The sequence below is a fragment of the Rhinopithecus roxellana genome, chromosome 12 (genome assembly GCF_007565055.1).
Source record: "Rhinopithecus roxellana isolate Shanxi Qingling chromosome 12, ASM756505v1, whole genome shotgun sequence".
NCBI classification, from domain to species: domain Eukaryota; kingdom Metazoa; phylum Chordata; class Mammalia; order Primates; family Cercopithecidae; genus Rhinopithecus; species Rhinopithecus roxellana.
Window position 1 is genome coordinate 115,422,986 of NC_044560.1, and position 24,693 is coordinate 115,447,678.

Here is a 24,693-nt window from a genome sequence, read left to right on the forward strand (position 1 = left end):
AGGCTGAGGCAGGAGAATTGCTTGAACTAGGGAGTTGGAGGTTGCAGTGAGCCAAGATGCACCACTGCACTCTAGCCTGGGTGACAGAGCAAGACTCCGTCTCAAAAAAAAAAAAAAAGAAAAGAAAAGAAAAAGAAAATTAAGGGAGCGCACCAAGTGGTGTACAAAAAGATGTTCCTCAAGTACTGTTTAGCGTAGTAAAACCTAGGGAAAACCCAAACATCTATTGGTAGTGATGGCAGGGCTGCTGCCATCATGTCAGCTGCAGCAGGGAGATGTAGCTGGGGGTGCACATTTCATGGAGCCCGTGGGAGCCCCGCCGCTTCTGAGTTGGGGAGGGAGCTCCCCGGGTGTCCCTGCAGTCACCCAGACTATGGCTGTGGATCTGAGCCTCCCTGTGCTCTTGGGGGTGGTGGCGTGCCGGGAACAGGCGGGATCTGCCCTTCTGGGTGCAGCTGCAGCCACCAGACCCAACACTGTAGATCTAGGCCTCCAGCTCCACAGAGCAGATAGCAGCCGGGACAATTGGGAGCCCGGGCCCTTCTGAGTTGGTGGGGTGGGAGCTCCTGGGTGCAGTCTCTGCAGCCTGCACCCTTGGGGTCCCCAGGAAGGACCCCCTCCATCCCTTCAGTCTCAGGGGTGCCTGTTCCCACCAACTGGCTTCTCACCGCTCCTGGCTCCTGCTCCCATCTCAGATGAGTGGTTAGGGCAGAGCCCGGGGCCTGTGAATGGCAGTGGGAGGCCTGGGCAGAAGGGGGAGGGTCCTAGGGAGGGTCTGAAGGCGGGGGCCGGGCTGCCAGTCCCGAGGACCAGAGTGGGGACACGCGGTGCCTCTTCTGGGCCCCCAGTGGCTGCCCATGGACCAATCAGCATGCATTTCCTCCCCTCTGAGGTCCATAAAAGCCCTGGGCTCAGCCAGAGCAGGGCAGAGGACAGCCAGAGAAGGAAGAGGGAGGAGAGGTGACTGGCAGATCAGCTGCAGAGAGGAGCTATCTGCAGAGACGACCTGCTGGCAGAGAGGCGCCACCCCCACCAAGGCCTCCTCTCTGCTGAGAATTGCAGACATTAGGATGACCAGTTGCAGAGAGGAGCTACCCTCTCCAGAACCTCCTCTCTGCTGAGAACTGAACACTCAACAGATGACCTGCCTACAGAGAGGAGCTACCCACTGTGGGTCTTCTGAGCTGTTGTGACACTAAATCAAGCTCATCCTTGTCTTCTTCACCCTTCGCTTGTCTGCATACCTCATTCTTCCTGGACTCAGGACAAGAACTCAGGCAAAGGCGCCATTGGCAACAGAGGTTTCCAGGGGGGAAGAAAATCGACACCCCAAAGACCCTGTAACAGTAGGAACTGGGAAAAAATTATGCTGCATCCATATGACAGAATATGCTATAGCCACTGAAAATGAGGGAGGATTTGTTGTTCTTTGAATCATTGGTGTCTCAAAGAATCTGATGAAAGTACAGGATCCATTTCCCTGAAAAAACAAGTACAAATGCTAACTAATACATGTGAAAAGAATAATGAGGTTGGAAAATTATCATCTGAAGATTGCCGTTCAACTCAAACTTCTTTGAGCATCAAAGACAAAGACTGGGCTGGGCGTGGTGGCTGCCACCTGTAATCCCAGTACTTTGGGAGGCTGAGGCAGGAGGATCGCTTGAGCCCAGGAGTTCCAGCCTGGGTAACATAGTGAGACCCCATCTCTTAAAAAAAAGTCTCCTTAATCTCTGCGTGAGTTGTGTGCAAGAATAAAAATTGAAAATACAGAAGAAAGACAAATAATGAGTAACTGTTTAAGATTGAAGGCAATTCAAGAAGCACAATAGCTGGATCCAGCACCCAATCCTGGAGTGTCACATACCGAAAGCTGCTCTGAAGGACACTTGATGAAACTCAAACATGGACTTGGCCGATGTGAAATTCTCGAGTGTGGTAGTTATGCTGTAGATGTGTAAGAGAGCAGCCTTGTTCTTCAGAATGGCCTCTGGGGGAAAGGGATGTGATGGATGCAGCTTACTCCCAAATGTCTCCATAGAAAAAAACATTTTTTTTTTTTTGAGACGGAGTCTTGCTCTGCTCTGTCGCCTGGGCTGGAGTGCAGTGGCGCGATCTCAGCTTACTGCAACCTCCACCTCCTGGGTTCAAGAGATTCTCCTGCCTCAGCCTCCCGAGTATCTGGGACTACAGGCACCTGCCACCATGCCCGGCTAATTTTTTGTATTTTTAGTAGAGACAGGGTTTCACTATGTTGGCCAGGCTGGTCTCGAACTCCTGACCTCAGGTGATCATCCTCCTCAGCCTCCCAAAGTGCTGGGATTACAAGCATGAGCCACCATGTCTGGCTTTTTTTTTTTTTTTTTTTTGAGACAGGTTCTGGCTTTGTGGTCCAGGCTGGAGTGCAGTGGTGTGATCTTGGCTGACTGCAACCTCCACCTCCTGGGCTCAAGTGATCTTCCCACCTCAGCCTCCTGAGTAGCTGAAACTACAGGTGCAGGCCAACATGCCCGGCTAATTTTTTTGTATTTATTTTATTTTGTTTTTTGTAGAGATGAGGTTTCACTATGTTGCCCAGTCCGGTCTCGAAGTCCTGAGCTTAAGCAATCCACCTGCCCCTGCCTCGCAAAGTGTTGGGATTACAGGTATGAGCCACCGTGCCCAGCCGAGGTGAATATTTATATAGAAAGAAAACCATACAGTGATGTTATATGGAAAGAAAATCATACAGTGATGTCATATAATGGTAACAAATGGTGAGTTGGTGAAAATGACACAGAAGTTCTTTGACTTATTCTTGTAACTGTTCTGTAAGTCTGAAATTATTTCAAAATATAAAGTAAAGCAAAGTGAAACGAAAAAGCCTGCACACAACATCTGGCACAGACTGGAGACGTTCCCAAGCCCACCCGTCAGATGCGGGTTAAGAATAGCTGCCGAGAGGCCGGGCGCAGTGGCTCAAGCCTGTAATCCCAGCACTTTGGGAGGCCGAGACGGGTGGATCATGAGGTCAGGAGATCGAGACCAACCTGGCTAACACGGTGAAACCCCGTCTCTACTAAAAAATACTAAAAAAAAAAAAAAAAAAAAAAAAAAAAGAATAGCTGCCGAGAGGCTGCCTTTATTGGCACGGAGGGGTTGCCAGTTGAGCGAGTGTTAGGTTACAAAGGCGAACCTTGGAGGCAGAATGCTCATGTCAGATCTTATCCTTGACTTGCCTGCCCTGCACACAGTGGGTGTGGAACAGATTGCTCTTCTCTTGTGGAACACAAATGAAGCTGTTGGCTGGCATGCGGCGTCCGTGAGGAGTGAAAATACATACGCTGAAGCACTGGAGTTCTGATTCAGAGTGGGAAGCTCATCACCCTCCGCGAGAGAGGAATGACACTCCAGTCGCCCATCTCGGCGCGTGCCTTGGCATATGCTTAGTGAGGGGAATGGCAGGCAAAGTCTGCACCATTTGCATTTAAATTACACTGTCGGAGGCTGAGGTGGGAGGATCCCTCGAGGCCAGGAGTTCAAGACCAGCCTGGTCAGCATAGCCCGATTCCCATCTCTACATTTAAAAATTTTTTTTCTTTTTCTTTCTCTTCCTCTTCCTCTTCTGCTTTCCACTTCCACTTCCACTTCTATGTCCGCTTCTTCTTCTTCTGCTTCTGCTTCTGCTTCTTCTTTTTTCTTTTCTTTTCTTTTCTTTTTTTTCCCACTCTGCCAGCCAGGCTGGAGTGTAGTGGCATGATCTCGGCGATCTCAGCGATCTTGGCTCACTGCAACCTCCTCCTCCCGAGTTCAAGCGATTCTTCTACTGCAGAATTTAAAAATTCTGTCAAAAAAAAAAAAAAAAAAAAAAAAAAAAAAAAAGTAGAGCCAGGCATGGTGGCTCACACCTGTAATCCCAGCACTTTGGGAGGCTGAGGTGGGCAGATCACCTGAGGTCAGGAGTTTGAGACCAGCCTGGCCAATGTGGCGAAACCCTGTCTCTACCAAAAATACAAAAATTAGCTGGGGGTGTGCTGGTGAGCACCTGTAGTCCCAGCTACTCAGGAGGCTGAGGATCGCTTGGGGAATCAAGGCTGCAGTGAGTTGAGATTGCACCACTGCACTCCAGCCTAGGTAACAGAGCAAAACCCTGTCTAAAAAAACAAAACAAAGTAGACAACACACTTGCTGATACAAAAATCTGGAAGTGCAAAAGGGCATTTAGAAGTAAAAAGTCCCAGCCATCGAGTTCCCCTCTCCATAAGCAACCCTGTCAGCCCGAATGGACTGTGCTAGGCTGCAGTAACAAGTAGCCCCCAAGCCCTGGTTGTTAAAGCAACAAGGGTTTATTTCTTTCTTTCTTTCTTTTTTTTTTTTTTTGAGACGGAGTCTTGCTTGATTGCCCGGGCTGGAGTGCAGTGGCCGGATCTCAGCTCACTGCAAGCTCCGCCTCCCGGGTTTATGCCATTCTCCTGCCTCAGCCTCCCGAGTAGCTGGGACTACAGGCTCCCGCCACCTCGCCCGGCTAGTTTTTTGTATTTTTAGTAGAGATGGGGTTTCACTGTGTTAGCCAGGATGGTCTCGATCTCCTGACCTCATGATCCACCCGTCTCGGCCTCCCAAAGTGCTGGGATTACAGGCTTGAGCCACCGCGCCCGGCCAAGGGTTTATTTCTTATTCATGCTACATGTGCATCTGCGGCTGGTGGAGCCCCTGTTTGGCATCAGCCTTACTCTGAGGTCCTGGTTGATCTGCTTGGGACTCAGGCCAACAGAGCAGCTATGACCTGAAACATGCCAGTGCCCACAGAGGAGGGAAAAGACGGAGCATGGGAGAACCACACCCTGGCTCTCAGAAGCTGCTGCCTGGAAAGGTACTTCTGCCCACACGTCACAGGCCAAGGCAAGTCGCATGGGCACAGCTAACTTCGGGGGGCAGGGAAATAGAATCCTACCACGTGCCCAGGAGGAGAATTGGAAATATCTGGGGCAGCAAATTTATATACAGATTCTGTCCCTCCCTCCTTTTAAACAAATGGTAGCATACAGGCACACTATTCTGTATCTTGCTTTCTTCCTTAACAATAAACCTTGGAGATTATTTCACACTGGGTGATGTGGGCCACATCCAAGGCATCCTCCCTCTCTTTTATACAGCTTACTTGCACTATTAAATTCCTATTTCTCTTTCTATATATACAGTTGGGTGCAGATAAGTTAACTATACGTATGGCATGATGTCCTTCTATTATTAGATGAAAAAAGCAGGGGCCAGGTGCGCTGGCTGATGCCTGTAATCCCAGCACTTTGGGAGGCCAAGGCAGGAGAATCACCTGAGGTCAGGAGTTTGAGACCAGCCTGGTGAACATGATGAAACCCGGTCTCTACTAAAAATACAAAAATTAGCTGGGCGTGGTGGCGCACGCCTGTAGTTCCAGCTACTCAGGAGGCTGAGGTACGAGAATTGCTTGAATCCGAGAGGCGGAGGTTGCAGCGAGCGGAGATCACACCATTGCACTCCAGCCTGGGAGACAGGGCGAGACTCTGTCTCAAAAAAAAAAAAAAAAGGGCCAGGCACGGTGGCTGATGCCTGTAATCCCAGCACTTCGGGAGGCTGAGGCAGGTGGATCACAAGGTCAGGAGTTCGAGACCAGCCTGGCTAATATGGTGAAACCCCATCTCTACTAAAAATACAAAAATTAGCAAGGCGTGGTGGTGCGTACCTATAGTCCCAGTTACTGGGAGGCTGAGGCAGGAGAATCGCTTGAACTTGGGAGGCGGGGGTTGCAGTGAGCCGAGATCGCGCCACTGCACTCCAGCCTGGGTGACAGAACGCTACTCTGTCTCAAAAAACAAAACAAAATTTAAAAAGAAATAAAAGAAAAAAGAGGTTACAGAGCAGTCTATATATAGGAAGGCTGATTTGAAAAAAAAATTCATGAGGAAATTTCTAGAAGAAAACATAGCTAATGCAAACAGCATTTGACTCTGAGCAGCAAGAAATCAGGAGATCTCCATTTTGTTCTCTCCTTGTTTCTCTGGATTTTCTAATTTTTTCCCCTATTACAATCACTGTCATTGTCAGGGTGCATTTGGTTGCCAGGAACAGAAGCCAAGAGAGGTTTGTGGGAGAACTGAGGGACTTCCATGGATTCACTTGTTCCTCAAGAACAAGGACCTTGTTTGTGCCGTTCACTGTATTTTGTTGACTGAATTAGTGAACTGGCATAGCAGAAAATGAAATTCAACGGTGCCCCTTGGAGTCTCAAACTGGGGATGGGTAAGTTGCTGCCTCGTGGTATTTTTCTACCTCTCTTTTATGTGTGTCTCTCCAATTCTCTTTCCAGGGTGATGTGCAAACAAACCCTGAGATTCAAGGTGAAAGCCTGTAGCTTAGAGACAAACATCTAGTTGCATCTAGGGAGAATTTTCCTGAAGTTCATAAAAGTGGTACACAGAGGAACCTCCCCTCTTGGCCAGGGTCTGCACCCAAGCACTAAGGCAAGGAGACAACTCGAGTCCTCACTGGGCAAATGTTCTAATGCACTGGGTGGGAGAGGGAAGCAGGCAGGGAGAATGCTTCCTTTTCGTATTTTTTATTTTTGAGACAGTCTTGCTCTGTCACCCAGGCTGGAGTGGCGCGATCTCAGCTCACTGCAACCTCTGCCTCCCGGGTTCAAGTGATTCTCCTGCCTCAGCCTCCCGAATAGCTGGGACTACAGGTGCACGCCACCACGTCCAGCTGATTTTTGTTTTTCATAGAGACAAGGTTTCACCACGTTGTCCAGGCTCATCTCAAACTCCTGACCTCAAGTAATCCACCCGCCTTAGCCTCCCACAGTGCTGGGGTTACAGGCGTGAGCCACCGTGCCTGGCTATTTTTTACTTTTGAGACAGGGTCTCGCTCTGTTGCCCAGGCTGGAGTGTAGTGGTGCAATCATAGCTCACTGTAGCCTCAAACTCCTGACCTCAGGCGATCCACCTTCCTTGGCCTCCCAAAGTGCTGGGATTACATGCGTGAGCCACCACACCTGGCCAATTTTTAAATTTTTAGAAGAGATGAGGTCTTGCTATGTTGCCCAGGCTGGTCTTGAACTCCTGGCCTCAACAATCCTCTCACCTCAGCCTCACAAAGTGCTAGGATTATGGTGGTGGGCCACCATGTCCAGTTGGAAAATGCTTCCTAATTATCATAAAAATGAACACTTCGGCCGGGCACGGTGGCTCAAGCCTGTAATCCCAGCACTTTGGGAGGCCGAGACGGGTGGATCATGAGGTCAGGAGATCGAGACCATCCTGGCTAACACGGTGAAACCCCGTCTCTACCAAAAAAATACAAAAATCTAGCCGGGCGAGGTGGCGGGCGCCTGTAGTCCCAGCTACTCGGGAGGCTGAGGCAGGAGAATGGCGGGAACCCGGGAGGCGGAGCTTGCAGTGAGCTGAGATCCGGCCACTGCACTCCAGCCCTGGCGACAGAGCGAGACTCCGTCTCAAAAAAAAAAAAAAAAAAAAAAGGCCGGGCGCGGTGGCTCAAGCCTGTAATCCCAGCACTTTGGGAGGCTGAGACGGGCGGATCACGAGGTCAGGAGATCGAGACCATCCTGGCTAATACGGTGAAACCCCGTCTCTACTAAAAAATACAAAAAACTAGTCGGGCGAGGTGGCGGGCGCCTGTAGTCCCAGCTACTCGGGAGGCTGAGGCAGGAGAATGGCGGGAACCCGGGAGGCGGAGCTTGCAGTGAGCTGAGATCTGGCCACTGCACTCCACCCTGGGTGACAGAGCGAGACTCCGTCTCAAAAAAAAAAAAAAAAAAAAAAAAAAGAACACTTCAGTGGACAGCACCAGGCCACGCCTCCTCTTATGGGCCGGATTATGTCTCTCAAAAAAGACGTTTGAGTCCTGACTACCCCGTCCCTGTGGTCGTGACCTCGTTTGGAGAGAGGGTCTTTGCGGATGAACGAGTTAAGCTGAAGTTACCTGGGAGGCTCCTCATCTAACATCGCCAGTGTCATCATATAAAGGGGAGTTTGGGCCGGGCGCGGTGGCTCACGCCTGTAATCCCACCAGTTTGGGAGGCCAATGTGGGCAGATCGCGAGGTCAGGAGCTCAAGACCAGCCTGACCAATATGGTGAAACCCCTTCTCTACTAAAAATACAAAAATTAGCTGGGCGTGGTGGTGCGCGCCTGTAGTCCCAGCTACTCGGGAGGCTGAGGCAGGAGACTTATTTGAACCTGGGAAGCAGAGGTTGCAGTGAGCTGAGATCGTACCACTCCAGCCTGGGTGACAGAGAGAGACTCCATCTCAAAAAAAACCCCAAAAGCAAAAAGTGGGGGGTGGCATTTTGATACAGAGACAGACACACACAGAGGGAAGACTGTGAAGACAGGGAGAACCGCAGGTACAAACCAAGGGATGCCTAAAGTACCAGCCAAGCACCAGGCCTGAGAGAGAGGCCTGAGCAGATCCCCTCTTGAGGAAGAAGGAACCAGCCCTGCCACCTCCTTTTTACTTTTTTTTTTTTTTTCAGACAAAGTCTCATTATGTTGCCCAGGCTGGAGTGCAGTGATGGGATTTCAGCTCACTGCAACCTCTGCTTCCCAAGCTCAAGCAATTCTCCTGCTTCAGCCTCCTGGATAGCTGGAATTACGAGTGCCTGCCACCACACCCAGATAACTTTTTTTTGTATTTTTAGTAGAGATGGGGTTTTGCCATGTTGGCCAGGCTGATCTCAAACTCTTGACCTCAGGTGATCTGCCTGCCTGGGCTTCCCAACGTGCTGGGATCACAGGCGTGAGCCACCGCGTCTGGCCGGCCTGCTACCTCCTTCATGTTGGACTTCCAGCCTCCAGAACTGTGAGCCATAAGGTGTTTTTTTTGGTTGTTGTCATTTGTTTGTTTTTGAGACGGAGTCTCACTCTGTCACCCGGGCTGGAGTGCAGTGGCCCGATCTTGTCTCACTGCAAGCTCCGCCTCCCGGGTTTACGCCATTCTCCTGCCTCAGCCTCTGGAGTAGCTGGGACTACAGGCGCCCGCCACCACGCCTGGCTAATTTTTTTTTTTTTTTTTTTTTTTTTTGTATTTTTAGTAGAGATGGGGTTTCACCGTGTTAGCCAGGATGGTCTCGATCTCCTGACCTTGTGATCCGCCTGTCTCGGCCTCCCAAAGTGCTGGGATTAGAGGCGTGAGCCACCGCGCCCGGCATGACAGAGGGCTTCTTAGAACAAAATCCAGAACTTAGAAGCACCCTACAGTGCACCCCCACCTCCAATACCTGACCCCTCCGCTTGGTGGTGGACCCTGGCCTGGGAACAAATGCTTAGAAGCCCATCCTTTGGCAAATTGCCCACCTGCTACACCCAGCTACACATTCGAGGCCAGGGGGCCTCCCCTGTGACCCACAAACATGGATGGAAATCCATCATTTCTCCACAGTAAGCCTTGAGAACTTCGATCAGGAAAATGTCTATTTATTCCAAAAAATACCAAGTCACAGCTCCTCTGGCTGTCCTCACCAGGGAATCAATTCGGGGAAGGGGCCAGTGTTGGAGAGGGGAGTGGAGAAAGGAAGGGATGAGGAGGGAGGCAGAAGCTGTTGGAGGGTCTTCAGGTGTGGAACTCTTTATCTTCTCCCTGTGAACCGCCCCCTCCCATGCTCCCCCAGCCAGAAGGGGAGATGCCTGTGTGTGTGTGTGTGTGTGTGTGTGTGTGTGTGTGTGCGCGCGCGCGCGCGTGCGTGCTTGTGTATGCATGGATTTGTGTGCATTGGCATGTGTTGGGGCATGGGGAAGTCTCAGATGACGAGGTCCCAGGCCAGGACACTTGGAGGGTAATTGTCAGTACACACCGGCTCCCCCCGCTCAAGACTTCTCCCCTCTATGGCTTATTTGAGGTCAAATCAAGGCCCCAGGGTCAGGCAGCCTGTGCCGACTGAATGGGGACAGGGCTGGGGGCGGGATTCCTGGAATCCAGGCTGGGCTAGAGCTAGTGGAGGGGGGATACAAAAGCTGAAAGGCCAGAACCCCCAAATCCTGGCGGCTGGAGAAAGCTGAGTGTTCCGCGGAGGTGTGGAGCAGAGGGGAGGGGGCTGGGAGGGGGCGGGCGCTCAAGCTGGCTCCTTTCTGGGGAAGTCACAGTCGGCCTGAGCGGTGTCGGGCTGGGGAGGCCCCGGAAGGGATGGGAGGAGCTCCTCAGAGCAGCTAGAAGCTGTGGGGTTGAAGAACTGGCACCAGGGCCTAGGTAGATTTGGGTAACTGCCCCGTTTCTTCGGTGTGGTGTGAGCCAAGGCCCAGCTCTCTGCCCCGAGCTCCCGACAAGAAGGAGGGTGAGGTGCCAGTGTTTTCGGGGAGACATAAGAGGGAGGGGGACGGCCCAGGGGAGGAAGAAGAGACCCCCCCCACCTTGCCCTAGGGGCTGGGGGAGGGGCGTGTAGCCCTTTAAGAGTGGGGGAATGGCCGCCCCCGCAACATGGCTATGTACAAAGAGAATTGAGGGCGGATTGTGCAGGGGGTGCTGGGGACTTCCTGCCGCCCCTGGAGGCTCCCCCGGTGTTAGGGTGTTAGGGAGGGAGGTGAAGGAGCACCCCTGGCCCCTGCAGATGTGCTGGCAGGGACCGTTGCTCTCCAGTGTCCCTGCTGCAGGATGAGGCCAGCAGAAGACAGCCCTGAAGGCCCAGGTCGGCCACCAGCTTTGGCCCATCCTCCGGGGGTCAGGGATATCTGAGGAGAATTTGGCCGGGACCAGCAGAGAGCTGATCCTGGTAGGGGCCCAAGTGACAGGGACTGGGCAGGGGGCAGTGGTGTCACCTGAGGGTTGAAATGCTTCCCCTCTGGTGATGATGAGAGGTTTCTGGGTTGACCTTGTCACCAGTCAGATGGCTGGGTGAGAGGCAGCGCTGCTGTCAGGAGGGGCCTGGGTGCCTCACCGGGGGGTAAGGTGAGGTTGGCTGAGGCCACATCTGTGGTGGGGTTGATCCAGGCAACATCCTCAGTCAGGAGTGAGGCAGTGACATAAGGAGGGCCAGAGTGGGGGTGAAGTCATCAGAGGGGGGCAGCTGGCCCCGCCCCTGTCCTTTTTGTGGAAACGGGAATATGGCCTGTTATGCTGGTTCCCCTTAAATGAACAACTTACTGTAAGTACCATGCGGCCCCAGAGGACAACTGAAATACAACCCGTCATGGTACTTGGCTCCTAAGATGATGGCTCTTGGGGGGTGATGGCACATGGTTGCAGTGGACTCTGGGATGACACCAGGGTTATGGTGGATCCTAGTGGGTGGTGACAGCACTAGATCTCATGGATCCTGGGAGATGATGACACCAGGGTTATGGTGAATCCTAGTGGATGGTGACAACATTGGACCTCATGGATCACAGGAGATGATGACACCAGGGTTATGGTGGATCCTAGTGGATGGTGACAACATTGGACCTCATGGATCACAGGAGATGATGACACCAGGGTTATGGTGGATCCTAGTGGATGGTGACAACATTGGACCTCATGGATCACAGGAGATGATGACACCAGGGTTATGGTGGATCCTAGTGGATGGTGACAACATTGGACCTCATGGATCACAGGAGATGATGACACCAGGGTTATGGTGGATCCTAGTGGGTGGTGACAACGTTGGATCTCATGGATCACAGGAACTGATGACACCAGGGTTATGGTGGATCCTAGTGGATGGTGACAACATTGGACCTCATGGATCACAGGAGATGATGACACAGGGTTATGGTGGATCCTAGTGGATGGTGACAACATTGGACCTCATGGATCCTGGGAGATGATGACACCAAGGTTATGGTGGATCCTAGTGGGTGGTGACAACGTTGGATCTCATGGATCCTGGGAGATGATGACACCAGGGTTATGGTGAATCCTAGTGGATGGTGACAACATTGGACCTCATGGATCCTGGGAGATGATGACACCAGGGTTATGGTGGATCCTAGTGGGTGGTGACAACGTTGGATCTCATGGATCACAGGAGATGATGACACCAGGGCTATGGTGGATCCTAGTGGGTGGTGACAGCATTGGATCTCATGGATCCTGGGAGATGATGACACCAGGGTTATGGTGAATCCTAGTGGATGGTGACAACGTTGGATCTCATGGATCCTGGGAGATGATGACACCAGGGTTATGGTGGATCCTAGTGGGTGATGACAACGTTGGATCTCATGGATCACAGGAGATGATGACACCAGGGCTATGGTGGATCCTAGTGGATGGTGACAACATTGGACCTCATGGATCACAGGAGATTATGACACCAGGGTTATGGTGGATCCTAGTGGGTGGTGACAGCACTGGATCCCATGGATCCTGGGAGATGATGACACCAGGGTTGAAGTGGATCTTAGTGGGTGGTGACAGCACTGGACCTAATGGATCCTGGGAGATGATGACACCAGGGTTATGGTGGATCCTAGTGGGTGGTGACAGCATTGGATCTCATGGATCCTGGGAGATAATGACATCATGGTTGGAGTGGATCCTGAGAACTGATAATATAATAGCTATGGTGACTCCTGGGACATGAAGACACACAAAGTGGATCTGGCAGGTGATGACATCATGACACTATTGGGTGTAATGAATTCTGGGATATGATGACACCATGGTTGAAGTGGATCCTGGGAGCATGACACCATGGTTCTGTTGTGGGAGGCGATGACACCAAAATCATGAGGGATTATGGGAAATGGTGGCATCATCAGTCCTAGTGGATTTCAGTAGAGGATGTCTTTGTCAGGCATAGTGGATTCTGGAAGGTAATGTCATCATTGGTCATGGCGGGATCTAGGAAATGATGACATCGTCAGCTGTGGTGGCTCCTGAAAGATGATGACACCGTGGTTGTGAGGAATCATGGAGGGTGGTGACACCGTTGGCTATGGAGAGTCTTGGGAGATGGTGACACCATTAGTCATGGTAAATCCTGGAAGAAGATGTTACCATAGTTGGGGGTCATAGGGAATCCTGGGAAAGGATTCCATCCTCAGACATGGGTAACTCTTGACCCCGGGTGCAGTGCCATCATGAGTGGCGGGTATTGTGTGGTGCTGACAGTGTCAGTGAGGGCAAGAGTAGGTGTACCTCAAGCACCTCCCCCCAGTAGAAGGCTAGGACTTTGTTGACAGAGGTGATTGTCTCTAGATATGGCAGAACGAAGAGTGAGGCCAGGCTACAGGACACCTGTGAGTGCCAGGACTCCAGGATCCTGGGGATCCAGAGTGGCCTCCTGGGAGCAGAAGGGCATCTGGAGGTTCTGTCTCCCAGGAGTCATAGCACAGGTATGGGATCCAAGGCCCCATTTCCTCTCAGAGAGTCTAGCAGAGATCCTGCTGGGCATGTCCCTTGGGTTTGGGGAGGGAGCAACCAAGCTAAGTCATGGTGGGACAAGGCAGTAACTCTGGCGACACCATCAATACCGATGGCCTCCCAGAGTGGGCAGTGCCTCTGAGGAGGAAGCTCTGGTGATGCCATCACAGCACTGGGGTAGGGGGTTCACTGCCAATGGCCTACACCAACCATCATCTCTGGAGGAGGCCCTCCACATGGGCGGCTCCCCAGCCATGCTTCCTTCAGACAACATCTCAGGACAGGGCTCCTCTCTGCTCTCTGGCATCTTCCCTGGGGTTGTCCTGGACTCTGGGCCTGCCCTGCCTTCTACAACATGGTGGCAGCAATGGAGGCCTCTCCTCGTGCCATCTCAGAGCACATAGCCTCTGGGCGAGAGTGCAGAAGGGGCCTCCTCCTGGAGAGGTCCCAGAGTGGGTGGTCATCTCTGGTGATGACATCACAGGAAGAGGCACGGTCCCTCTGATGACGTCATAGGGCAAGGCACCTTCTCTGGTGATGGCATCACAGGAAGGAGGCAGGGTCCCTGTGATGATGTGGTGAAAAGGAGACCTTAGGTCTAGTGAGGACACAATTGGTGAGGCATTTTCCCCTGCGACGTGTCCCAGGAAGATGGCTTTGTCTGTAATGATGACATCATAGGACAGAGGCATCTTCTCTGCTGCAAAGACACAGGGAGAAAATATCTTCCCCATGGCGATGATGCCAAAAGAGGCCTTGGAGTTAGAGGTGACATCATCCAGGTGAGATTGTCTCTGCAGTGACACCACAGGATCGAATGTCATGGAACAAGGCATCATCTCTGTTATTACACCACAAGAAGGAAGCCTCTGAGGACACCATAGAACATGGACATGGCCTCCAGCGAGGACCTCACGGGCTGGCCTCTTCCTCTGTGATGACCTCATGGGAAGGAGGCTTTGTGCCTGTGATGACATCACAGAACACAGACATTTTTGCTAGCGATGACCTCATGGGCCGGCCTCTTCCTCTGGGATGACATCATGGGAAGGAGGCCTTGGCTCAAGCAGTGACGTAATAGGAGGAGGAATCTTGTCTGCCAGGACATCCCGGAAGGAGGCTTTGACTCCTGTCCAAGGGCCGATCTGGGCCCCAGGCCCCTGGCGTGTGTGCGCCTGTGTCGGGGGATCCAGGCTGGGACGGGGGCCCGGGAGGCCGCAGCCCCCCAGCCCCGGCCCTGGCCTCAGACAGTCACCTCGTTCTTGCTGGCCGTGCGCAGGTGCTGGGGCAGGTGGTGGCCCGGGATGAACTGCAGCTGCTCCAGCGTGCCCTGGCGCTGGAAGGGCGGCCTGCGGGCCAGCGTGCCCCCGCCCCCGCCGGCGTCGGACATCCAGGCGGGCTGCGGCGAGCCGTGCAGGGCGTGGTGGTGGTGGGCGTGCAGGCTGGACGGTGGCGGCAGCCCGCGCAGAGGTGTTGGGGGCCCCCCGGGCCCCAGCAGCAGGTTGGAGTGCGAGGCGGCCAGGCTGGCCCGGGCGGTGGGGTCGGGGGGCAGCGCGGGGCTGCGCGGGGGCGACAGCAGGTGCTCGCGACTCTGGCGCAGGGCCTCGGGCGAGGACAGCAGCAGGTGTTCCTGCGACACGAGGCGCGCCCGCGGCAGCGTGAACTCGTAGCGCGAACGGCCGCCATCGCCCAGCAGGTGCTCCTGGGACATGACCCGCCGGGGGTTGGGCGCGGGCGCCAGGCCCAGCTCCTCAGGGCCGCCCCAGGCCTCCATGCGGTAGCCGCCCCCGGTGCCCGGCCGCCGCAGCGCGTGCAGGGGCAGCGTGCCCCGGGGCAACTCCACGGGCCGGCGCTTCAGGTAGGCCTCGTCCAGATCCTTCTCGGCTGCGGGGAGAGGGGGAAAAGCCACAGCGGTGGGTCCCCTGCGCATCCAGAGCCCTCCCCCTCCCACCTCCTCACACCCCGCTCCCATGCAGGTCTGTCGCCCCACAAGGATCCCAGGCATCAGGTTAGCTGTGTGGCCAAAATGCAGATTCCCAGGCCCAGCCCACAATGCTGGGTCAGTAGATGTGAAGGACTTCTTCTTCTTCCCCCCACCGCCTCTGCCTATCCCTTCTTTTGGGAGTAGAACCCAACCCAGCTCTTGCTTTTGGGGAACCACTGATCCCCTCTCATCCTGGAGCAATGTGACTCACACTTGGAGTTGTGACCTGTTACGTTGTGAAGTTGATTTTGCGGGTAGTGAGCAGCATTTTGAAAAATGAAATCAAATAGACCAGAAGAGAAAACTATCAGAAAGTGCTTACGTAATAAGGGAATCAGGGGTAAGTGTTGGTTCATAAAATTCTTACTTCAGGGGTGTGTGTGTGATTGAAATATTAAAGGATGAGATTTAGTTTAAAAGAATCCGCCAAGGTCAGGCGAGGTGGCTCACTCCTGTAATCCCAGCACTTTGGGTGATTGAACAGGAGGGTCTCTTGAGCCCAGGAGTTCAGGACCGACCTGGGCAATATAGTGAGACTCCATCTCTACAAAAACAAACAAACAAGCAAAAAAAAAAAACATTAGCTAGGCCAGGCGCGGTGGCTCAAGCCTGTAATCCCAGCACTTTGGGAGGCTGAGGTGGGCGGATCACAAGGTCAGGAGATGGAGACCATCCTGGCTAACATGGTGAAACCCCGTCTCTACTAAAAAATACAAAAAAACTAGCTGGGCGAGGTGGCGGGCGGCGGTAGTGCCAGCTACTTGGGAGGCTGAGGCAGGAGAATGGTGTAAACCGGGGAGGTGGAGCTTGCAGTGAGCCGAGATCCGGCCACTGCACTCCAGCCTGGGCGACAGAGAGAGACTCCGTCTCAAAAAAAAAAAAAAAAAAAAATCGGCCGGGCGCGGTGGCTCAAGCCTGTAATCCCAGCACTTTGGGAGGCCGAGACGGGCGGATCACAAGGTCAGGAGATCAAGACCATCCTGGCTAACATGGTGAAACCCCGTCTCTACTAAAAATACAAAAACTAGCAGGGCGAGGTGGCGGGCGCCTGTAGTCCCAGCTACTCAGGAGGCTGAGGCAGGAGAATGGCGTAAACCCGGGAGGCGGAGCTTGCAGTGAGCTGAGATCTGGCCACTGCACTCCAGTCCCGGCGACAGAGCGAGACTCCGCCTCAAAAAAAAAAAAAAAAAAAAAAATTAGCTAAAGCATGGTGGCTCATGCCTGTAGTCCCAGTTACTTGGGAGGCTGACGTCAGAGGATTGCCTGAGTCCAGAAAGTTGAGGCTGCAGTGAGCCATGACTGCACCACTGCACTCCAGCCTGGGCAAAAGAGTGAGATCTTGTCTCTTAAAAAAAAAAAAAAAAAAAATCCACCAAAAAGTAGGGTGGAAGGAGTATAGGTTAACAAAATGTGGCTAATTATTAAGGCTGAGTGATTGGAACATGGGGCTCATTTTGTAATATTTTCTACTTGCATGTATGTTTGCAAATGTCTGTAATAAAAAATTTCAAAGCTTTCCTGTAATTAAAAATATATACATATATGTGTGTGTGTGTCTCACGGGTCACAATATGAAAACCGTTTCTGGGCCGAGCACAGTGGCTCACGCCTGTAATCCCGGCACTTAGGGAAGCCGAGGCAGGTGGGTCATCTGAGGTCAGGAGTTCGAGACCAGCCTGGCCAACATGGTGAAACCCCATCTCTATTAAAAATACAAAAATTAGCCGGGATTGGTGCATGCCTGTAATCCCAGCTACTCTGGAGACTGAGGCAGGAGAATCACTTGAATCCAGGAGGCAGAGGTTGCAATGAGCTGAGATGGTACCATTGCACTCCAGCCTGGGCAACAAGAGTGAAACTCCATCTCAAAAAAACAAAAAAACAAATGAAACAAAACAAAAAACGCCGGGCACAGTGGCTCATGCCTGTAATCCCAGCACTTTGGGAGGCCGAGGCAGGCAGATCACAAAGTTAGGGCTTTGAGACCAGCCTCACTAACATGGTGAAACCCCATCTCTACTAAAAATACAAAAATTAGCCAGATGTGGTGGCATGCACCTGTAATCGCAGCTACTCAGGAGGCTAAGGCAGGAGAATCACTTGAACTCAGGAGGCGGAGGTTGCCATGAGCTGAGATCATGCGACTGCACTCCAGCCGGAGCGACAGAGAGAGACTCTGTCTCAAAAAAAAAAAAAAAGAAAAAAAGAAAAAAGAAAAAGAAATGGTTTCTGGCTGGGTATGGTGGCTCATGCCTGTAATCTCAGCACTTTGAGAGGCTGAGGTGGGTGGCTTGCTTAAGCCCAGGAGTTTGAGGCCAGCCTGGGCAACACAGTAAAACCCCATCTCTACAAAAAATACAAAAATTAACCAGGCATGGCAGCACAAGCTCTTAGTTCCAGCTACCCGGGAGGCTGACATGGAAGGATCACGCTTGAACCTGGGGAGGTAGAGGCTGCAGTGAGCTATGATCATGCCACTACATCCCAGCCTGGGTGACAGAGACCCTGTCTTGAAAACATAATGGTAACAAAGAAAAAAAAGTGTTTCCTAGTGAGGCTCTCAGTTTAAGATGTTTGAAGGCTGCTCCACTGCCAGAGATGGGCCACAGACTGCAAAATGTCCCTGAGAGTCACAGGAATGGGTTCAGGGATGGGCCTGTGGCCCAACTTGCACCAGTGGCATCCAGGCCTGGGATTTTTTTTGCCAGAATTGTTGCGAGAGACTCTTTTCTGCCAGGGTCCCTGAGCTGGTAGAACAGCAGCCTGAACATCTGCAGGGCGATCGTTTCCACCACAAGGGGAGACTGTCTGAAAACGAGGCCCGCCGGTTGCGTAGAGAGCTAAGAGACAGCTCCTGGGCCCCCACAGCAGCTACATCGCAATCTGGCGACCTGTAGACTTTCCAAGATCAAGACAATGTATTTTTTTTTCCTTTAACTTAAGTTGTATTTCTATTAATTGCAAGTCCAAGTTCCGATGAATACAATAATAAGTCCTGGGAGGGGAGACCAGAAGGTTGCACTTAAAAGAAACAAACCAGAGGTGATTCTGATACAAAAGCACCTCAGGTAATTCTAGAACGAACTTGGTTAGTTAAAACCTGGGGGAGAATCTAAACCACTGGAAGGCGCTTGGGCCACTGTCCATGGTCCTGAACCCAGACTCTGGCCCCGCCCCCTCCCCTTCACCGCCCCGCTGCCCTTGCTAGGAGGACTCACCCAGCCTCTTGAGGGAGGAGTAGCGGTTCAGCTCGGACTTCACAGCAGCCTCGTAGGACGGGGGCAGATGCGAGAGGTTGTGGAAGGACCGAGAGCAGGACAGCGTGGAGTAGTGCAAGGAGGGGCTGGGCGGCGGCAAGGCTCGCCAGTCTGGGTTAGAGGGGCAGGGCCAGGGTCAGTCAGCTTCCTCCCTCAGACCCAGGAGTCCAGGCTCCCAGCCCCTCCTCCATCAGACATAGGAGTCCAGAAACCCAGCCCCTCTTCCTTCAGACCCAGGAGTCCAGGCCCCAGCCCCTCCACCCTCAGACCCAGGAATCCAGGCCTCAGCCCCTTCTCCCTCAGACCCAGGAGTCCAGGGCCCCAGCCCCTCCTCCCTCAGACCCAGGTGTCCAGGTCCCCAGGCCCTCCTCCCTCAGACCCAGGCGTCCAGGCCCCCAGCCCCTCTACCCTCAGACCCAGGAGTCCAGGCCCCTAGCCCCTCCACCCTCAGACCCAGGAATCCAGGCCTCAGCCCCTCCTCTCTCAGACCCAGGAATCCAGGCCCCCAGCCCCTCCTCCCTCAGACCCAGGCGTCCAGGCCCCCAGCCCCTCCACCCTCAGACCCAGGAATCCAGGCCTCAGTCCGTCCTCCCTCAGACCCAGGAGTCTAGGCCCCCAGCCCCTCCTCCCTCAGACCCAGGCATCCAGGCTCCCAGGCCCTCTTCCATCAGACCAGGAGTCCAGAACCCCAGCCTCTCTTGCTTCAGACCCAGGAGTCCAGGCCCCAGTCCCTCCTCCCTCAGACCCGGGAATCCAGGCCTTAACTCCTCCTCCCTAAGACCCAGGAGTCCAGGCTCCCAGCCCTTCCTACCTCATACCCAGGAGTATAGGCCCCAGCTCCCTCCTCCCTCAGACTCAGGAGAACAGGCATCCAGCCCCTCCTCCCTCAGACCCAGGAGTCCAGGCCCCCAGCCCCTCCTCCCTCAGACCCAGCAGTTCTTTGGGCAGTTAGAAATCTGAGATTGTAGCCCATCATAATTCCAGCAGTTCAAGCCCCCTCTTCTCACCCCACCCCCTCCTCTCCAGGAGACAGGCTTGATGCTGGGGAAGAGGGCCCCGAGAGGGGGGCACTGGGCATGTGTCAGCATTCACTGAGTGCCTGGCCCCAGGGTCCATGCACCTTCTCCTCAACGATGTGGGAGAGAGATGACCACTTTCGGCGTCCACACGAGGAGACAGGCTCACTTGGTGACCTGGCCAGACCATGAGCGCCATGAGGACTGAGCTCACAGCGGTCTTGCTCCTGCTCTATACTGGGCACCTGGCACGGCTGGCCCAACACAAAGGGGGAAGGGAAGGAGCCCTGCTCTTCCCCGCAGCCAGCCCCTCATCCGTACCCAGTGTGGCGGCGTGGTGCTTGGGGCTGTTGACGTTGAGGTGCAGGTAGTTGTGGTGCAGATTATCTGGGGGGACCGAGAAGGGAGGTGACGTCACTGCCATCGCTGACTCCCAGCTGGCACTGCGGCCCTGATCTCTGGGAAGGACTCTGGCCCCAAGGTTGGCCCCACATGCAGGACCTCGTTAGAGCTCCACAGATCAACCCATGCCATTGGCCACATGAACTGAGGCTGGGGGTCTTGAAGGCGGAAAGAGTGGGCACAGGCTCAGGGATGGGTAAGTGGTCTGTCCCAAGCTCCTAGCACCCCCTTCCTGGTGCCCAGGCTAGAGATCTGAGGGGGTCACCTTGCTACCTCCCTTCACCTCCCACTCATGTCCTCTTGGTTCCTCCTGACATCCGAATCTCTGCCCTGATGTGTCCTCTCCCTCCTGGATCGCCAAAGCAGCCTCTGGCCATCCAGCCCATCCATCTCCATGATCAGCCTCACCGAAGTAACTGCCCTACCACTGCTCAAGAGCCTTCCCATGGCTCGCCATCACCCACGGGACAAAGTTGAACCCAGGAATGGTGTTTGGGGCTTCAAAACCTGGACCCACTGAATGTCTGCAGCCCCATGTCCCATCACTTCCCTCAAGCCACATTGCTCTTTCCAGTGAGCCTAGTGTGGTCTGGCCACAGGGCCTTTGCACATGCCACCATGCTGTTCTCACTGCCTTGAAGCCCTTCTTCCCATCTGCCTCAAGATCCAGCTCAAATGTCTCTTCTCCTCTCCACCCCTGACCCCAGCTCCGTCCTCGTCCTCTTGCTGCCTGGACCATCTTCCCAGCCTCCTCCTGGGCCTCTTTCCTCTCATCTCTCCCCTTCGCATGGGTTCCAGAGGACCAGTTCTTCCACCCACTGCTGACTGTGTTGCTCCTCTGCTCGAACTCCTCTGCAGCTCTCCATCACCCTCAGGACAGAGGCAGAGCTCCTCAGCCCAGCCTGGCAGTCAAGGCCCTCTTTGAGGTCACCAACCACCCTCTCCCTGGCCTCAAGTCTGGCCACCTCACAAGCTCTGCTACCCAGAGCGTCCCAGCCCCAGTAACTCCTCTCCTCCTCCAGGCCTTTGCTCAAATACCTCTCCCTCGGAGAAGCCCTCCTGCCCCCAAACCAGACCACATCTTCTCGGTCCCCCTGACAGCTCCTTGGACTTCTCCACTGATGCACTCATCATAAATTATAATGATATAGATAATATTTAAGTAATATATATTAAATATGATATATCATATTTTAAAGATATAATTATATCTATTTAACAACAGCAATAGCCCACACTTAACATGGTATTTTTGTCTGTGTTACACATTATTCTAAACATCTGTCTCACCAATTCATTTGCTCTTCACAATAACCCCATCAAGTGAGTACCGTTATGCTTCTCATTTTACGGATGGAGAAACTGAGGCCCACAGAGGTGAAGTCACTTGACCCAGGTCACACAGTGGCAGAGTCAGGATTCAAACCCAGTCGGTCTGGCTCTTGACAAATTCGAATTTGGTAGTTGAGCCTTTGTGTGTAGTTGGCTGTTGAGTGGTCTGACACTGAGCGCGGGGGCTTGAGAATGTCTAAACCTACATCACCAAGGTGCCCATGGAGCCCACCCACGGGAGCCCACAGGAGGGCAAGGAGAAGGTCTGGCTCTCTACGGAGTTCCCAGCCCCCTGTCCGCCTTTCGCAGGACTCGGCGGTGCGTGGCGGGCGTAGGGGGTGAGGGCGGGTCCGGGGTGATGGGGGTGGAGCCGCCACGGAGGGCGGGGCTACAGGATGAGGGGGCGTGGCCAGAGACGGAGGCTGCGCCGGATCCCACATTCCACTCACCGAGGTTGGGGGTCTTCACGGTGTTGTAGAGGTTCTTGGGCGTCCTGGGGGCCATGCTGTCGGGACCGCCGATCCCCGGGGTCAGGGAGCTGCTTCGGGCCCGGTCCGGGCGGGTCCCAGGCCCCGCCTGATGTCTCAGAATGTCCACCAGAGCTCTAAAGGTGGCAGAGAGGTGGTCAGCGGCCTGGAGTCTGGGGGTGGCAGGGGTACAGGGAGGGTCCAGGCTTCTTTCCACTCCCTGCTCGCGCCCTTGGGTAACCTGTCACTCAGCCTGCTTTTTTCGCCATTGGCCTCGCCCCTTTCTCATTGGCCACGCCCCCTCGAACGACCCCCTTTCTCGGGCCACTCTTCTGTTTAAAGCGCTGCTGCCTTAACTCGGTGGATCCCACCGCTTCTGTGGTCCCTCTCACTTCCCTGTGGGCTCACCCCACCCTGAATCTGGGACCCCATTCCCATTCCTTTTGCAGCCTTCCCCATGGCAACAAAGGGTGCTCCATTTACCCAGTGATGCGGCCCTCAAACATTAAATCACCTGGACTCTTCTTTGTTCCTCCCACTTCATACCTTTCAGTAATCCTACGGATCGAACCTCCAAAACATATCCCGAATCGGACCACTACTCACCACCTCTGAAATCTCTCACCTGGATCATTGCAACAGCCCCTTCACGGGTCTCCCCCCTCCCACCCTAGTTCCGTACAACCCCGTCTCACGCGCAGCTCGCATAATTTTAAAATGGACAGACGGCATCACGCCTGAGCTCAGGACCCTGCAGTGGCCCCATCACAGTCAGAATAAACCCGGGCGCACCTGCTTCTCCTCACCTCCTGCTGCCCACCGCCCCCAGCTGCCCTGGCACTTCCCTGCCCTGCAGGCCACCGAGGGCCTTTGCACGCAGTTCCCCTGCCCCAAACCTCTCGCCCACAGATCCCTGCGTGGCTCGCTCCCTCCCTTTGGGTCTCTGCTCAGAGGCCTTTTCGGATCACTTCCTCTAATCCAGCGCCCTCTCCCTCAACACTTTCCGCTGATTTTCTTCACAGCAGTCATCTAAAATTATACAGCACATGCATTTGCCAGCTTACGGACTGGGCCACTGATATTTAATGAGCACTTACGGTGTGCCAGGACTCTGCACGAATCAACTCAGTTAATTACAATCCGAATAGGTGGGGACGATGATTAGTCTCATTGTGCGGACGGGAAATTGAGGCACAGAGAGGTTAAGTAACCCGTCCACTGTCACACAGCCTGTAGGCCGTGAACTTGGATTTGGAAGTTAGGCTTTTCCACCTCGGCAGAGATCTTGTTTTGTTCACTCCTGTATCCCCAGCTCCTGGACCACAGAAGATACTCAAGAAATATATGTCGAATGAATGAGAGCCTGAGCTTCTCCCGCTCCCTGCATCACTCCGCAATAGCCGGGTCGGCTCTGGCGCGGCTTTCTCAGCCCCTGCCCACCTTCAGCTCTGCCGGAGGCCGCCACCTGGGTCTCTGACGACGCCCTATCCCTGTAGCCCCTCCTCCTCGGGTGGCTCCACCTCCCTTGCTGGGCCCCGCCCCAGGCTCGCAGTCCTCCCGCCCCAGAGCACACGCACCTGGGCACGTTGATCTCCCGATGCGCCCGGGGCGCACGGGACGCCTTGCTGAAGGCCACTTTGGCGCCGACGCCCACGGCCAGGGCGAAGCTGATGACCCCGCACACGACGTAGGCTGTGCTGCCACCGGGGCCCTCGCCCCCACGGCCCCCGGCACCCCCCGTCCGGCCCCCTTCCAACCACCCGGCCTGGCCGGGCCCTGGCCCCCCGCCCGCACCCCCAGCGCCCCCGGCGCCCCCGGCTAGCGGCGGCGGCGTGGTGGCCCAGCGCGGCGTGTCGTAGTTGGAGCAGGAGGCCTGCGCCAGGCGCATGTGACGGTGCTCGCAGCAGAAGCGGTAGTGGCAGGTGCCGCAGCAGAAGCGGTAGGAGCCGGTGCTGCAGTTGAAGGTGGCGTCGTACTGGCCCATGACATCGTAGTAGCCGTGGCAGAGCTCGGCGGGAGGGGGCGCCCGGGCCGCCGCGCCCGTCCCGCTCGCGGGGCCGGTCCTCGTGCCGTTGGCGCCCGGGCTCGCTGCGCCCCCGCCACCCGTCAGCGCCCCGGTCAGGCGCCGCAGGTGCGCCAGCAGGGCGGGCAGCGGGCCCGCGGACTCAGTGCTCGTGGCGTTGGACGGGCGCGCCCCGGCCTGGCCGGCGCTAGAGGCCAGGAGTACGAGGAGCAGGAGGGCCGGCATGGGGCGTGCAGGGGGTCGTACCGGGTCGCCAGGCTGCGGGGAGAACGAGAGCAGAGGTTGGAGCGCTGGGCGGGAGAGAGACGGTCAGAGGGTGAGAAGCGTGGAGAAGGGTGGGCAGAGAGGCTGGGGAGGGCGGGCGGGGGGCGGCAGAGTGTGGGGAGCAACAGGCTCCAGGAGGCAGGAAGGGCGGAGGGAGCTGAGCTGCGTGGGCCCAAGCTGGCCGCCCCACGCGCGGTGGGCGACGATGGGAGAGCAATGGAAACGCGCCTGGGCACGGCTGGGGGAGAGAAATGAGCATGGGCGGACAGAACCGGGATCAAGCGAGAGATGAATGCGGGAGAAGCGATTGGGAGGGTCGACAGACACCAGAGGGGTGTGCAGACATTAGGACGAGAAGCGAGGCGAGGCGCGATGTAAGGAGAAGAAACGGGGGCGGAGAAGAGGAGAGGGCAGGGGAGGCAGCCGAAGGGAGGCGCGGGGAGGGGAGGGAAGGGTGGCGAGGGGAAGGGAGGGGAGGGGAGGGGAAGAGAGGGTGTCGAGGGGAGTGGAGGCCGGGGAGGGAAGGGAGACAGATGAGGGGTGGGTGGGAAAGGAGGAGTCAGGGAGAGGAGGAAGGAGGGAGAAAAGAAGGGGAGGAGGAGAAGGGGGAGGAGAGGGAGGGAGGAGGAGAGAGA

At 54.8% G+C, this 24,693-nt stretch overlaps 2 protein-coding genes across 2 annotated transcripts; both read right to left on the reverse strand.

Moving 5' to 3' along the window:
- Positions 1-13,588: 13,588 nt before the first annotated feature.
- Positions 13,589-14,290, reverse strand: LOC104674772. Its single transcript, XM_010379193.2, has one exon. The coding sequence runs from the start codon at positions 14,288-14,290 to the stop codon at positions 13,589-13,591; it is 702 nt and encodes a 233-aa protein (XP_010377495.1).
- A 266-nt stretch (positions 14,291-14,556) lies between these two features.
- On the reverse strand, positions 14,557-24,019 carry SHISA7 (shisa family member 7). Its single transcript, XM_030913760.1, has 4 exons — positions 23,349-24,019; positions 21,754-21,908; positions 18,516-18,665; positions 14,557-15,197 (listed from the first exon to the last, which is right to left on the reverse strand). Exons 1-4 carry the CDS (start codon positions 24,017-24,019, stop codon positions 14,557-14,559), a joined length of 1,617 nt encoding a protein of 538 aa, XP_030769620.1.
- Between the last annotated feature and the right edge of the window lie 674 nt (positions 24,020-24,693).